The 16,700-nt window shown below is 44.3% G+C and overlaps 1 protein-coding gene across 1 annotated transcript; it reads left to right on the top strand.

Annotated features, from left to right (window-relative positions):
• The first annotated feature begins 1,264 nt into the window (after positions 1 to 1,264).
• On the top strand, positions 1,265 to 15,476 carry dcaf7 (ddb1 and cul4 associated factor 7). Its single transcript, XM_088906117.1, has 7 exons — positions 1,265 to 2,006; positions 5,347 to 5,505; positions 7,392 to 7,503; positions 8,320 to 8,438; positions 9,015 to 9,224; positions 10,697 to 10,814; positions 11,475 to 15,476. The coding sequence occupies exons 1-7, from the start codon at positions 1,869 to 1,871 to the stop codon at positions 11,645 to 11,647; spliced, it is 1,029 nt and encodes a 342-aa protein (XP_088762243.1). The 5' UTR covers positions 1,265 to 1,868; the 3' UTR covers positions 11,648 to 15,476.
• The last annotated feature ends 1,224 nt before the right edge of the window (positions 15,477 to 16,700 follow it).

The following is a 16,700-nucleotide window of genomic DNA, read 5'->3' as shown; positions in this document are numbered from 1 at the left end:
CAAACTGTATTTCTAAACTACAGTTATAAAGCCTAAACTGGTCATTTCTAGGTATTGGGCTAGACCAATTGTGCTTAAATCCATCTCTGATGCATACAGGCAGTATGGTCCAGGAATATGTTGTTATTGTGGGGAAGAGTAATTATTCTTCAGAAGTTATGAAGCCCACACACATTCATTCCATTAGCTATGATTGAGGCATTTCAATTTTAAAATTAATTCTGTGCCAATAAAGGCTGTGAAAATATACATTTTAGTTCTCTTTCCATCCCAATTACTCTGATACAAAAAAGGGCAGATGATGTAGATAAGTGCATAGGCATTTAGACTTAGGCATTTAGGTTAACAATGGGAGGAAGCCGAAAAGGCAAACAAAATGTTATGACAATTGTTAAAATAATTTATTTAAATTGATGGATATTAATTTTAAAATATTTTTTTCTCTGGTGACAGCCCTGAGAAGAGTAACCTGATATATTCAATGGCTGAAGGAACTGCTCCTTTTTAAGTCTTGAACTGAGAAGACTGGGGGGACAAGACTGGAAAACATTCAAAACCTTCAAAGGCTTTTTGAAAAAAAATCACACAGACGTCATCTTCTTCAGAAGCAAGAGTGAAACTCGAAACAGTGACCTGATACCAGGAGCCGGTTTCTGTATACAAACGGTCCTGCGGCTTGGGAGACGCTACCCAGCTGTGTTCTGAAGATGATATCCCAGGGGTCCTTCAAGAAACAGCTGGTTGATACCCGAGGATCAATTAGTAACTAATGTATACTGTATGTGCTGAATGATCTCATCTCGTTTGTAACTGTTGTTTCCAACAGGCCTCGTTAAGATACTAAATATCCCGAGGAAAATAAATCTAAGAAGCTGTTTCGCTTAATCATGCATGGGAGTAGATGTGGTTTTCTCCAGTACTTGCGCTACAGTGTTAAAATCGTGCTTGCAGACATGACGCCCAGCCACGCTCTCGGAGAAACTGGCACATTTCTCCTGACTGATTGACCGTCTTCCCAGCACAGCTCTTTCGTACCTGTCCGCCCACTTCACTCTGACTGACGCTGCGTCAATCCAATGACACTCCTCCTCAATTCCCTTAATCCCGCCTTCCGAACATGCCCAATGCCGCCGAGCCATTCAGATCTTACCTCGCGAGCTAAACGACCGCCCCTATTTCGACTGACGCTTCCTTCGGCCAATGAAAGAGCGCACCTGGCCGCGGTTTAGCCCCCGCCCCGCTTTGAGCGACATCCTCTCTGGCCCATAGGGTGTCGCGACAGATTTTTTGGGGGGAGTCTGGCTTACCCAGCGAGTGTAGCGCTTGGTCTTGTGTGGGTTTTTTTTTTTTGTTGTTGTTGTCGCCTCGGATGCGCCGCTTCTGGATTTATAGTAGCACGTCGTACCGACAAAGAGGGTGTTCGGTGATTCCCGAAGCCGAGATCAGCGTGTTCCGATCCGTCTGGGCGCAGGAAGGAGCCGCTGGGAGTCGGGGAGACAGTGTGGCGGCGGAGCGGAGACGGGGGCGAGGGGTGCCTGGTGCTTCTGGGGTTGGGAGGACGGGGGGGGGGGGGAGACGTCCAGCCCGGCGGGTCAAACCGGGGCACTGCTGTGAATTGACGGCGAGGCTGGATTGTCACACCGAAACGTCCTAAAAGCCCGCAAGGAGCGCGTCCTGCCGGGCTCGGCCAGCTAGCCGCTCAGCTCTTTGTCTGCGCCGCTCGGAGGGGGACGCGCACGCCGCTCGACTGGGGCGACTTTCTCGCTGAATTCTCTCCTCCTCCTCCTCCTCCTCACTCAGCCCACCCCGCCGCCGCCCCCCCCTTCCGACTTCGGGTCGTCTCGACGGCGCGGTTGCCCCCCTGCACCATGTCCCTCCACGGCAAAAGGAAGGAGATCTATAAATACGAAGCGCCATGGACGGTTTACGCCATGAACTGGAGCGTCCGTCCCGACAAGCGCTTCCGCCTGGCCCTGGGCAGCTTCGTGGAGGAGTACAACAACAAGGTGAGCCCGGCGCCCCTGCTTCCTCCCCCGGGAGGTGGACGGACCCGGGTTCGGCTGAGAGGCTCTCCTCGGCTAGACCGGGTCTTTCCCGCACGCGTTTGAGAGGGTCCCGATTCCCGAAAGCGGTGCTAAAAAAGGAAACCGATCAGCTGTGAAAGTGCGAGTGCGGCACGGGTGAGCATGATGACGCCAGCCCGGGCTACTTTTGTATAAACTCGTGTCATCAAGTAAACTGGGCTCCCCCCTGTGATCTAATATGAGCGCCTCGCTAGTGTTCTGCGGAAAGCCGGTGTTTGGCAAACGCCGTCTAAGCGATCTGGATTTACAGTGTGAAATAGGACCGATAAATCTGCAGGTCAGAGGCTACTGCTGTCCACTGACATGTAAGTCCCACCACTGCGCTCCCACACGGGCCGGGACACGACTGCTTGCTCTGTAACTCAGTTGCGTGGTGAATGCCGAGACATGAAAGTTTGTGCGGAAACCCCCCAGCGTGTACAAGAGTCTGTAGGCTTAGATCTTTGAATCCTGCATACTAGCCTTTTTATTTTGTTGAAAGGTTTTCGCGGGTAGGATGTCATTGCATATTTATTCTTAATTTATTTTATTTTATTGGGAGGGGGGTGTAGTTGATTGCTTGAATATCTGTGCAGTTGTAAAATGTTTCCGGGAACCATCATTTACAAAGCAAGCTGCACAACAGCTGGAGAGCTCTGTAGTCTGATTTAGTAGCCCAGGGCACCTGCCTTTGAAATATATTGGTTTGTCTGCACACGGTGAACTGTAGTTATGAAAACGTTTGGAAAGCCCTCCTTCAGAGAGACCAGGGGTGAGATTACCTCTTCTTGACCCAGATCGCTGGGCTTCTTGATCACAACTCAACACATGTCCTGTTGTTGCCATACAAGCATTGATGAGTAACTTCTCAGGTGCAAAGTCCAACAAACGTACGGGTACCTATTTGAAATGCTTCCTGAATTTTGGACTTTTTTAACATTACACAGTTTATCATTAGCAGGAAGTAACTAGTATATTGATAGTGTCCTTAGCTGATGCATCACCCACCACCTTAACTCAAGGGGTCCTGGTCCTGGGGGAGTGCACACCTGGCTGTCATTCCAGACACCCTTAATTACCCCACTGAAGCCTTAATTGGACTAACAAGTTGCTCTCTTGATTGGAATGCATGCAGGTGGCTTTCCACCCCAAACCACTTTTCATCACTGCACCTAGCAGAGCCCTGAAATTTAAAACGGTTTTTAAAACTGTGGTTCAAGTAGGGAGCTGCGTCAGCAGGCGTGGGCTGCAAAGGAACAAGTAAAAGGTTTATTCCCCGCTGAAACGTGAAGAAAGGAAACACAATGTTTCGGCTGTGGAGCCTTCTTCGGGTGTGAGGGTTAAAAATATGAAAATGTTCGCAATAAAAATGTGGACTTGCGCAGATACTGTATGTTTGTACCAGACTGGCACACTGTCTCGTGAGGCACATACCAGTAACTGTGAAGTCTGAACCGGGGTCTGTGTTTGAGTGGAGGCCCTCTTAGTCTGTTTTAATCTAATTATGCAATAATAGTGGTTCATGTGGCTTCACAATAGACATACCTGTCTCTTTAGGGTTCCTCAGTTGGGCAGTCAGATCCAAGCAATGATTCAATCATAAAGCCCTAGGAGCTCTCAGAGCTACTGGGGATAAAGCTGTAGAAAGTGAAGAGTTTGTTGGGCTTTAAATCGCTGCCTGGATCAGTCAGCCTTTAGAGATCCCTCTAAACTTAGCGGACAAATCAAGGATGAAACTGGTCAGGGACGCCACTGGGAGGCCAACAGCAACATTTAAAAAAGAGTTCAGAAGCTGACGTGGGAGAAAACGGCCATGGGTCAGCCGTATCCTGGTCACTCCGAAGAGAGGCCTGTATGAACTTGGAGGGTGAAACACTTGTGAGATCCCACACAGGGTTTGGTCTAAATGTGAAGTATTACATTTTCTGCCAACCCAGCAGTGTCGCTCAGTCAGCATCATCCCTGATGTCAGGCGTGGTGGTGGCGGCAGCATTATGCTATAGTTCTGCTTCATCAGCAGGGGCTGTAAAGCTTGTCAGGACTGATGAGGTCCTAGAGGGGAATAAATTACCATATGCAAATCTGAGCAAATTTGCCAAGCACGTGTGCAAAGACATACCATCAAGACTCGTTTCTGTGATTGCTGTTAAATGTGTAACTACCACATTGAGTTCAAGGGTCTCGATACTTACACAATTTACATACTTCAGTTTTTGCTTACATTGACTAACACATTACGAGTGTTTAGTATTCAGTTTTGAATAAAGTCTTAAGTTTAAAAACATGTCTGTGCAAAAACATATTGCCATAGGATAGGAGAGATTAGGAGCTTGCAAGTGACTAGAGCAGTATCGTGCAAGCTCGATCACATGCCTCACTAAGGATTGTCCAAGTGTTGGTGCAACCATTGGCAGGGCTGGGCTTTCTCACCGAGGCCTGGCGCACACTCCCAGGCCAGATGGAAGGCGCTGCTCTTCCCGTTGGCACCCTGTCTCGTCAGTCGCTGTGGGCATATCGGAGGAGCTCTTCAGCGTGCTCTCCAGGTCTCGTTCTTAAGTGCAGGAGTAGAGTCTTTTCTTAAAAAAACAAAACAATTGGCAAATCCAAATGGAGTGGTGGGTGCTTGATAAAAGGAGAATTGATGCTGAGTTCAAAAAAATGAAATGCTAGATTTATTTATTTACAATTATTGAGAGTCTAACAGAAAATGTTTCAAATTGCTATACATCATGAGTCTTATCTATTTCTTTAATGTTTTTTTTTAACTTGTACCTCTTCAGTATTCTGAAGCTCCCAAGATAAGGTTTATCTTGGACTCGGGCCTTAAGCCTTAGCTGTAAGAGTGACGATGCCTCCATTCTTAAAAAAATATCTGGGTGTGTCCTAATGGGTTCTGTGCTACGACAATACATTGTGCTTTTATTGGAAAGGCATTTCTTGTGTGTCTACATGATCGTTTAGATCGTTAGGTATCTCGGTATCTGCTAAAGAAGTTCCCCATCAGGTGCTGTCTGGGTTTCCTCTCAATACCATACAGCTTGTAGCTTTATCAGCGGGCACTGCATCAGTCCTCCATCCGACGTCTGTCTCGCTGTTTGCACAGTGGGATCGGGCAGATGGTCTGACAGAATGTGGTTGGCAGGGCATGCCATGCTTGTCATCTGTGTCTCTCCCAGCAGAGTTGTGTCGCAATTATGAATCGGTGGTTCCAAAACAGGTGGGTATGAGAAGAAATACAGTTAGTGATTCCGAGAAAATAAAAAAAATGTAAACATTTTTTCAGGTGCAACTGGTAGGATTGGAAGAGGAGAGCTCGGAGTTCATTTGCAGGAACACCTTTGACCACCCGTACCCCACCACCAAGATCATGTGGATCCCCGACACCAAGGGAGTCTACCCAGACCTGCTCGCCACCAGCGGGGACTACCTGCGCATCTGGAGAGTGAGTCGCCTTACTCCTCATAGGAGCGCACGTGTCGCGCTCGAACCTTGAGCCACATGCCCTCTGCTCTGAGAGAAGACAGGCTTTATGTTTCAAACACTTGACTTCCCATTGGGGCTTCTAGTCAGCATTTCATTTCTGAGGTCGGAGTAGCTGCTTTGGATAAATGTGCCATTTTCCTTTTCGGATTGCGAATCCCTGAATCGAATCAATCCCCTGAATCTCTGTTGCAGGTGGACTCTTTTTATACCATATCTGTACAGTTTCTGCATTATGTGTAATTTACATTAAAAGCTAATGAAAAATAAATTTCAAATTAAAGAAAGGCAGCTGTTCATATGTGATCACCTTATCTTACCTTAAGCTTTTAATAAAAGTAGATATTGAGATACTTGAGGTATTGAGGGGTTGTCTCCCTGGGTTGGAAGAAACGGATCTCTTTTTATTTAATGGAAAGTAAGCAGGACACAGGATTGAGAAATGTGTTGATTGCAGAGACTTTAAAAGGAAAAGAAAGGTTTAATATGAGATGTCCCTTTAATATTGCTTGTGCCTCAGCAACCTGTTCAGTTAAAGTAGCCAGTGCTTATAACAGCTGTTCTCTGCCTGGGGCTCATTAAAAAAAAATACTTGATTGGTTAGACTCATTGCGTTGTATGCCATCATCCAGCACCAGCCTTACCATGTCTTGCCACAATTGAACAGCATTAAGCCTGGTCAGTACTGGGATGAAAGTGCTCCGAGAAAACCTGTGTTGCAGCCACAAGTGGCATTGGTGGACCAGTAGGTGGCGCTCATCGTTCTGGAGTTGTTTTACAGGCCAGTCCAATAAGAAGTGCCACCATTAGGATGGGACTTGAAACCACCGTTGAAACAGCTTGTTCATCAAAGATCCTGTGACGTGTTTCCTTATAGTAGGGATGTACACTCAGGTACATCCCTACTCTGGGCTCATGTAATGCTGACCTTTCTAAAGCTTCCCCTTGATTCTGACTTGATCTGCTGTGTAGTGGGGCTTCCACATATTGTCCATAGTAGTGAATGCAGTTGGTTTCCTTCTGTGTGTAAACTGCTTTGGGATGAAACTCACAATAGACATGAAAGATTTCAGTCTTGCGGAAGAGTTCTTTTGAGCACTCAGCTTCTGACACACATAAGCCAGGACTGCTGCTGTCTGCCTGCAGCCATAGGGCAGGAGGAGAGAATTTCTCGTGCTCGTTAATGTTTCTAAAAACAGATGAGTTGTTGTCACTAAAGGAGACACTACATGAAAGGCGTGTGTGTGTGCATGCTTCTTATTTTAAACTTGGGCCCCTGTAAAATTGTAACCTTAACCCAATCACAAGTCTCAAATAAACAGCTAACTTCATGGTGTGTCTCAGCTGCAGCAGAGCAGGAAATAACTGTGTAGCTCTGGGACTGCTAATTTACAATTGGCAAACTTTAATTTAAATTTAGGGTTTTTATGTGTTAAATTGCTTCAGCAAACTGAATTTCATGAGGTCATTCATTATGGTCTAGAATGCAGGAGTGTGGTGTTTTGAGGTTTAATTAATTTGCGGGACATAATTGAAAGGTATCCCTACCTTTTAAAAAATACTCCTAACCTTTCCTGTGGTACATGGACAGGAGATCAGTACCGTCATGAAAATCCATGTGCAACCTCAAAATTGGCTTTTTTGTGTTAATAAAATAAATTATGGAAAGCATTTTGGAATGTGACTCTGTCCTGTTTGACTACATTTGCATTTCTGTAGAGGTGTATTTTCACCTCTTTAAGGAAAACTTTGGGGGTTTTTTCTGTCAGTTTTCATTGTCTTTGCAGTCATTGGTTTATCATTGCAACTGGTGTTTTTAGTAAGTGCTTTTTTTCCTCTGTACCCCAGGTCAGTGATACAGAAACACGCCTGGAATGCCTGTTAAACAACAACAAGAACTCAGACTTCTGTGCCCCTCTGACCTCTTTTGACTGGAATGAAGTGGACCCCAACCTGCTGGGTAGGTTAGAGAAGCCACCCCCTTTGACTTGCTTGGTGTTGGCTGTGTCAGCCAGACGCACTGGAAACCACAAGTCTAATGTTTGCTGTTCGCCTGACAATGTGTGTTTGGGAAGACTCACAACACAAGAAAGGGTTAGCATTTCTGCCTAACAGCACTGGGACCCTTGGTTCGATTCCAGATCTTGGGTGCTGTCTGTGTGGAGTTTACATGTTCTAGCTTTCAAAATGTAAAGTTAAGCTAATGCCAAACTTTACCGGTTCACAAAAAGCGCAGGAGTTTGAGTCACAACACAGTAAACAGCCATGTCTGTTCATCCACCTAGGCCGGGGCGAATACTCTGTGGGCCACCCCAAGTCCCCCCTGACAAACAGGTGAACCCCATTGTCCTGTAACCTAACAGACAGAACTAGACAACTTTTTGGATCCACAATAGGTAATGCATCAATACCAAATGCCACCATGGCCATGCCATGAGAGCAATAGCACAGCTCTTTGCCACAGAACACAATAGATTTATTTTTATCTTCGTAAGTGTCTCCCAGGCACAAGGGAACCTATGAGCCCATCTGCCACTTCGCTTGTTCTTTAAAGTGCAGTTACTGGAAATCAGTTCATCTCCGGAACATGCTTAAAGAGAAGTCTTGGAAAAGCTGTAGTTCTCATTAGTGAAGGGGAAAAATGCGTGACTGGAGCAGAGGCATACCAAGGTTCCTTTTTTTTCCATCCTTCAGTCATTCCATGTTGAAGTTGACTTTCATCATGTCCGCCCACTCTGTATTGATTTGCCATTTCAGCATCTCTGTTTGTCTGCAGGCACCTCCAGCATCGACACCACCTGCACCATCTGGGGCCTGGAGACGGGCCAGGTGCTGGGCAGGGTTAACCTGGTGTCTGGACACGTGAAGACTCAGCTCATCGCCCATGATAAAGAGGTGAGGTGGGGGTTTGGAGCGAGGGACTCGTAAAAGAATTTGAACATTTTTCCTGAGTTTACATTGTAAATCATCCAGCAGTGTTATTAAGCTGCAGTGACTGATGGGGTTCACTGAGGTTTGGCAGTGGCCGTGGTTTCTGTGTCTTGCCAGGCTGCAGCTCTCCCTTTGCTGGTAGGGTGTCCAGGTGTCCAACGGGCTGTTTGCCCATTGCTTGCCTGGATAGATTCTGGGAAACTTGTGACCCAGTATTGGAAGTAACAGTTTGATGTCCTACCTCTGTTGCCTGAGCTGTTTGCAGTGTGAGAAAGGATAATGTAACAGTGCACATTTCAGAGGGCACATGGACTGTGAGCTCTGAAGAGCTGGAATAATGACTGAAGGAAAATAAATTATATCCAGTTCCTGAATCAAACAGGACTTTTATGTCAGCAGCTTTCAGATACTCTGAGAAAATACAGACTGTGTCCAGCTGAGCTGCTGATTGAATCTGTGAAGTTAATTGAGACCTAATGTGGAAGAGAAGGCACTGCGCACCCTACAGGAAGTGAGCGGGCGGCCTGTGTGTTTCTGCAGGTGTACGACATCGCCTTCAGCCGGGCCGGGGGCGGCAGGGACATGTTCGCCTCCGTGGGGGCGGACGGCTCGGTCCGCATGTTTGACCTGCGGCACCTGGAGCACAGCACCATCATCTACGAGGACCCCCAGCACCACCCCCTGCTGCGGCTGTGCTGGAACAAGCAGGACCCCAACTACCTGGCCACCATGGCCATGGATGGCATGGAGGTGACTCTCGCCGGGGGCTTGGTGCCAGTGGGGTGGGCAGTGTAGCCGCAGGGTTCTCGCCTTACACCTGCCCGTCAGGTGTCCCGAAGGAGATCAGAACATAGCTGCTGTGGCATTGAGCCAGAATATCTAGAATCTTGGAGAGTCCTGGTCCAGCAATTCAGATAGGTCATCCAAAATGAGGAACTGGCCAATTAAGCCAGTAATATTTTAATGTCTTAATGGCATAATCTAAAACATGATTTAAAGTCTACTTACAAAACCTGCTGCACCCTCAGGAACAGGGATGGTATATCCTGTGAACAACTCTAAAGCATTATACGTAAACTGATGACAAAGATATTCATTTAGTTTAAAGAGATTTCAGGAATTATTCAAATCTGATTTTCAGATCCCTGGAGTTTTGACATGACCTTGTTGTGATACCTTTGTATAAGAGACCTTGGTTTACTTAGAGAATAGGTCAATATATGGGAAATCATTTTTGTCACTAAGAACATGGTTTCAGGTTCACTTAACATTTACTGACTTAAACAAAATGAGAAGAGTACTTTAATGGTAACTGTAAATATATTATCTTTATTGTTTTCTGCTCTATTGTCAGTGTTAGAGTTACTCTCTCACCTTAAACTTGGCAACTTTGGCTCGTTTGATAGTAACTAATGGATACAAAAACCCTGGCTTTCTTCAAGAAACAGCTGGATGTGGCTTCAACCACAGGTCTGGGTAACATATTCCACAGTCTTTTGTGTAAAGAAGTGGTCTCTTCTTTTAAAAGTAGTGTTCACTTGTCTCCTCTAGGTTGTGGTTCTCTGCCGATTCTGAAGTCTGCTGGGTTTGATCAGTTAGAGAATGTTGAATATTTGGGTCAGGTCCCTCTTTTGATGTAAATGATGAGTTTACAGTTGGGTTACCACATCTGAGAATGTAACATTCTCAGCTTATTTGCAGTTCAGGCTGGACTCACCAGCATTGTCTTGGATGGAGAAGAGCAGAAATGGACCTGAACATTAAGTGCAATTTTCAAGTTGGCGGCACAGCCAGGATAATGTGATGGATCTAGCTGGAGAGTGATTTATTTTAGTTGATTACTGTAAGCTTGTGATTGATGAAATAAAAGAAACAGTAGTGTTATTTTAATAAATCTAAAGCCAAGGCATTACGGTTAGTTACATCTGTTAATCTTCTTAATCGTGTGTTGCGATAGTGCCTAAGTTTGATTTTTTTTTTTTTGTCCTCCTAACTTTTAGATAAAAGCACTTCATTACCTGGTCCTTTGTTTTGATTTTAAGAGCCTCTTGTGTCATTTCAAATTGTAACGGTCTTGGAAGCATTTGCCAAGAAATAGAGACACTGGTTTTTGCTGTTAATTGAAATCTCTCTGAGGGCTGCTGGGAAACAGCTGGTAGCATGATCTGTTGCCTTATTGGCTCTGCTGTCTGCTGGGTTATAAACTGGCGTTTGCGTTGCAGGTGGTGATTCTGGACGTGCGTGTGCCCTGCACTCCGGTCGCAAGGTTAAACAATCACCGGGCCTGTGTCAACGGCATAGCTTGGGCACCTCACTCTTCCTGCCACATCTGTACTGCAGGTAACATCTGGAATCTGGGCTTGTATGGATACTTCCTTTGTGAAACATCTGTAATGGCATGCTTCATTTTTTTAATCCAGTTTGCATAAATATAGGTTATTAAAGCATAAAATCCCCGCTTTTCAATTACATCAAACATACACACGTCAATGATGTGCCAAAGGACTGTTCGTTCATCTTGCTTGCTGGTTCCTGGCATCTCATTGATCCCAACAGTTAATATAGCCATTTTTTGTAAATTGCTGAGAATCTGCTTCAAGTGATTTTATAAATGAGTCTGTGATCAAAATGTTTGGAAGATAAGATTTTAAGTCATATTTTTCTAGAATTGTTAGACATTTATCTCAAGGAAGGGTTCTCACTGTGATGTTGAGTTGTGGTCTACAAGAAATATATAGAAGATAAGACTTCTAATATTTTTCTGGGGCCTCCTAAATGGTCCACCTGGTAAAGGAGGGAAGCTCCAGAGTAGTTAAGGCTCAGAGATCCCAGGTTCAAGCTTTTTTTCAACAGTTTACCAAACTGGAAGAAATGGGTGTAGTTGAATGATGAAGCTTGTGCATGTGGAGAGACTATTGTGAAAAGTCGTCGGAAGACGATTTTGCTTAATGCCTACATTGGCTTTGTGCGAAGGTGGCTGACATCTTGGTGTCTTTGTAGCCGATGACCACCAGGCCCTGATCTGGGACATACAGCAGATGCCCCGTGCCATTGAGGACCCTATCTTGGCCTACACCGCCGAGGGAGAGATCAACAATGTGCAGTGGGCCTCCACCCAGCCTGACTGGATCGCCATCTGCTACAACAACTGCCTGGAGATCCTCAGGGTCTAGTCCTGCCCGGAGGTGCCAGGGCAGGCGGGTGTGGGGTAGCGCTCTGGGTTTGGCGATGCAGGAGAGTGGAGAGGAGTGGGTCAAGGCAAGGAAGAAGACTTTGAGGTCTGAAGAATAGAAAAGTGGCAAAATCCATCACTGCATTTCATTGTTGGGGACTCATATTCCTATTTTTTTAAAACAAGGATGAAATCAATGGTTTGACAAAGCTCATTGCACACTCACTGGCCAAAATATTAGCCCCCCCCCCCAACAAATATGCTGCTGTTTTGTAAGCAGCCAGGAGACCTGGAATACGACGTGGCATGTAGTCTACAAGGTCTGGCATCATTGTTTGGTCCCATCTCATTGTTCTAGCAAGGGGCGCGAAGGATGAAATGGCACGGTCTGTGCTTTACTGTTTTTTAATTGGATCGAGAAGGGTGAGGAATGTGATTGAAGTTTGACTCAGACTCCACAAGCCAACCGTGCATTGTCTGCTGCCTCTGAGTGCATCTGCTCATTTGACCAGGTGGTGTGCAAGAGAGGAGTGGTGGTTCTAGACCTTAGAATATGGGAAGCATAGCTCAGGTGGGCCAGATGAGGTATCAGTATGGGTTTTGGGGGCTTGTAGATCTTCCATGGAGCCACCACAGGGAAGGATGTTGCTTTTAACCACAGAAGTCTGTTGAAGATTTTATATGTGCAGATTTTGTTTTTGTGGCTAGAATTGTGGCTGTAATGAAGACTGTGTTTTTCAAGCACATTAAAGAAAAGGTCAGTTGTAGCTGGACAGTGACATATTCAAACATTCAATGTCCCTGCCAGTAGGAATTCCTAAATCCGTCAGTTGAAAGCATCTCTGTCTTCTTGGACCTGCTTTATTTAAAGCCACAATCATGATTTTAGAACTTGATTGGTCAGGAAGGTTAGACTTCCGATTTATTGTGGACCTCAGATAAATTCTACATGCAGACAGAGAGCTGACTTCGGTATCCTACTGGTCTGGAGCTGGACAGACTGAATTAATGCCAGCTTTGTTTTGTGTTTTGCATGTATTAAAATGGGTGATTGAAAGGGCTGGTGACCAGCCAGCCCTTTTGTAAAGCATTTAATAGTGAAGGAGTCATACTAGCCTTTGAGAAAATCCCAAGCACTCCATGGAAGAAGGGCAGAGGTTACATTGCATTGTCCATTCTAGCTTCAGATGATTGATGGATTAACAGAAAATATTCATAAAACTGACTAGAAATGCAACACAGGTACACTTTTGGGTTAGAATCATGTCTGTCTGTGCCAGTGCCAGCCAGCATTGTCATGATGAACATCACGAGGTGCATTTAAAACATTATTAAAGAACATTAAGTCGCCATCTGCTCCTAGTTCCAGGAGCCATGTAAGGGAATTCCCATTCCCCTGGAATCAAAGTCCTTTGTCTGCTGTGTGTGAAATTCCTCAATGTTTTAGAAAGCAGGTATAGTGAATAGATAATGTGCTTCCCTGTAACCAAAATATTTTTCACAACATACAGGATTATGAAGGAATATGACTCATCTTTTCTCCTTGGTGACCACAAAGGATTTGAGCCTTGAAAGTTTGAATCTTTTTTATTGTAATCAAATCCATGGTAATGGTGTGCATTTTTGTTGAATTCTTGATGCCCTCTTATAGGTTTTGCACCCTGAAGTGGTGTTGAGGAAGCGTTGAGTTGACAGTGTCAATGAGAGGAGCGTCTCTTTCCTGTGTTTCTGAACCTTTTGGAGCACTGTTTTAAGTTGAAAGGAAAGGTGCTGAACAATAAGCTCGCCTTTTAATTGATCTGCATTTCTGTGTCCACTTGTCAATCCCTGAATGATTTTTAATGATGAATGATTTGTGTAATGAGCTTTTAAATCTATACTGAAATAATGAGCTGAAAAAACGTCGGAGCAGGAAGGGAGGCATAATTTATTAGCCTGGTGATCAGTTGTCTTAAGTTTGATGTATGCAAACAACTTTGTCAGCGCACAAACATTAAATGCATTGCATCCAAAGCAAGGAATCCTTTTAGAAGCAGTTTTGTTCAGAGCTGCTACCCAGAAAACTTGGAACTGTATTTCCAGGCCTGTGGGCTCTTTTTTTAATATTTTGTTATTTTTATTTAGAATCCAATTTAGAAATAGTTAATGAAAACGTTTAAATTATAAGAAATGAAATGCAGCGAGCTAAATCCTTGTCTGACTTTCTAAGTGATGGTGTATGAGGTGGTTGCATGAGGTTGGATTTTAGACAAAAGAGGTTTGCCTTCAGAAACTGAGAGGCATCTCTTCCAGATAACAGAGGAAACGGTTATCTAGTCCTCACACAGGTCAAGGAGGTCCAGGTTCAGCTCCTCCATGGCATGAGTCTGTCTCTAAGCCTGGACCCAATTTCTGTAAGCAGAAGCTTATAAGGAGAAGATGCCTTCCTCTTCTCTCAAGGCCATGTTGGGGTTCCCTTTGTTTAGTGAGGCTCTGTTAATGACCCAGGAGTAAGGGCTCGTCACAGCCGGAGCCCAAGAGCTTCTCTGCTCTTCCTGTGCTGTCCTGGACAGCTTTCAGGAAGCGGGCTTGCACCATGTTTGGAAAGCACACTGAAGCTGTGAGCTAGACCGGGGGGCTTCTCTTTCGTGGGGTTAAGTGGACGGATCCATGGAGAAATGTGATCGGTTTAAGCAAGCCCTCCCTTGGTCCTGGTTCTGGGTGGAAACTGGGCCTGGGACATTAGCTTTCTGGCAGATTCCTAAAGTGGCTTTTTGCCCTAGTCCAGCGTCAGAGCCATGTCCAGAGCTAACACCATGAGCTCCTCTGCGTTTTTGTACGTTTTTACCCTTTCCTCCCTTGTGCTCAATATGAAAAGGTTACCCATCTCAACCCCTTAGCATGTTTGTAGTGGAAAATATATAATGCATCTTCTATCCTTATCAAGGTCTTGATAGCAATATTCAGGCGGTCATTCTCTTCCTGTTTTTTAATTTCTTTTCTATATAATCTTTTTTGTCATGTGTAGACCTTATCTCTATTATATCGTACTTAGGAAAGCACTGTTTACTTTCTGTGGTTTGCAGCTGTAACTGCCAGCCTGCAGTGGCAAAAGAGACCCTTGCCAGGCTGTGCACAGAGGGTTGTGCCATTTGACAGAATAAAGATGAGGGTTCTCGGCAAGAGATGTGCCTAAGCTTCATTGAATCGCTGAGAGCTAGGAACACACCGCCAGGTTACTATACTTTCCCCAATCCCATCCTGTAAAATGTATGGGGGGGGAACGAAAAGCACACTGGAAACTGAAATTGAAATTTATGCAGGTTGCTGCCTGGTGACTGTCTTAAACCTTTGGCAAAAACAGGGTGGCAAGTTTAACTCCTATTTGGCACTGAGGGATAATGATAGACATTACAAAAGGCTTGTGTTTCACAACCAGGCAGGTCTGCAGCCAATTAAATGCATATTAGAGTGAATTATTGGATTGCTTTACTGAAATGTAAGGTTTACAGTTAATCTCCTCAAATATTCTGCAGAGAGAATGAAAAGTACAGCTGACATTATCATTGCAGGCTGATGGAAGTTTCCATTTTTTAATTACTGCAGGATAATGTTGGAATGGGAAATGATGCCTTTTGGCCTAGATTTTGACTTTGGACCAGTTTTCTTCTGGATCTGCTCTCTGGGTTTCAAACGGCTCAGTAGTCTCTGTCACTCATCTCTTCTGCCTTCTGCACATCCCTCTTCTCTCTTTAAATCTCTGTGATTTTCCTTTTGCTTTCTCTGAAGCAGTGTGCTTTAATAAATTGTGATAGCTGTTTATTTACAACAAATTAAACATTTTCGTACAACGGGCTTGTCAGTGTCTTTTTGTCTCACCAGTAGAATGTCTTTTTTTTATTGTCTGTAGTTACCCAGCATTCTATAATAGGAAATGACTGTCTTAACTTCTGCCCTACGGAGATTCCCACAAAGAGCGATTTTATGAGAAATGTGTTGTAAGGCTGTCATAAGTTAATTTATTAAAATCTACTTTTTTTGTAAACTGCATAATTTTTCCTTCATTTCTACAGTTTTCATACCCCCTTGGAAGAAAATTCAGCTGAAACATAACTAGGTTTCTTCATTACTTGGAAGATGTGAATGTTTTGCTGTGGATTTAATGTGTTCAGTTAGAAATAAGACACGTCCCTCTGTGTCCACCTGCCATGAGCAGGTGCCCTGTCCTGTCCAGGGTGTACCCTGCCTTGTGCCTGTTGGTTGCTAGGACAGGCTCCAGGCTCTCCAGTGACAAAGCAATGGGGAAAATGGATGGATTAACAGGCCCAAAAAGAACTCTACTCATTTTCAGGTGTTAATTCCGGGTTACCTCTAAACAAAAAAAAAATTTTTCCTTTCATCATATCAAATGCTGACTATTAGTATAGATCAATGGATCACCATTTTCCTTTTTAATTAATTTTTAATTAAAGAGGCACTATGCAAAGAGGAAAGCAGGACCTGTCTAACATTTGTGAAAATACTTCACCTCCTTTCACTGCTAGAAGACACTGTTTTCATCATGTGGAGACAATGTAACTACAGTAGATAACAGCTTTAAAGGCAGGTAGACAGAACACTAAAAATGAAAGTTCAACAGTAATATAGTTTAGTACTCCCACAGAATATTATGTTGGGCCTCTGTTAATATGGTGAGTATTTCAGAAGGTTCTGAAATATTTACACTTCAATTACAGTCAGATGAGGATATTATAAGGGTGATGGTAAGAGCAACAGAACCGTGTTTCAGCAGTTTAATCTGTTTTTATTCAGGTTGAGAACACAGAATTGTTCTGACCCAGGAAGGGACTGGAAGTCTTGTTTTTTTTTCCAAGTTAATGCATATCGTGTCACTCTGGCAGTACAGATAAGAATATATTGGGACAGGAAAGTGAAATTTGTCATTTTTGCTGTGTACTAATCTTTATTCCGAATGATCTGAATCTTCCCATGTATGAGTTGCATGATCATAATTTACTTGTTGAAGAGGAAACTAAAGTCAGGAGAACTCTTAAAGAAGCAACTATTGGAAGTGG

Source organism: Atractosteus spatula, chromosome 26 (assembly GCF_055471065.1).
Source record: "Atractosteus spatula isolate fAtrSpa1 chromosome 26, fAtrSpa1.hap1, whole genome shotgun sequence".
NCBI lineage: Eukaryota > Metazoa > Chordata > Actinopteri > Semionotiformes > Lepisosteidae > Atractosteus > Atractosteus spatula.
This window is presented reverse-complemented; position numbering and strand designations above follow the sequence as displayed.

What these genes read in the sequence shown, in the direction of transcription:
- dcaf7 (XM_088906117.1), top strand. Translation starts at nt 1,869, where the DNA reads ATGTCCCTCCACGGCAAAAGGAAGGAGATCTATAAATACGAAGCGCCA. An exon ending in TGGAGGAGTACAACAACAAG is followed by an intron (nt 2,007 to 5,346) that starts GTGAGCCCGGCG and finishes ACATTTTTTCAG; the next exon opens with GTGCAACTGGTAGGATTGGA. An exon ending in TGGCCATGGATGGCATGGAG is followed by an intron (nt 9,225 to 10,696) that starts GTGACTCTCGCC and finishes TTTGCGTTGCAG; the next exon opens with GTGGTGATTCTGGACGTGCG.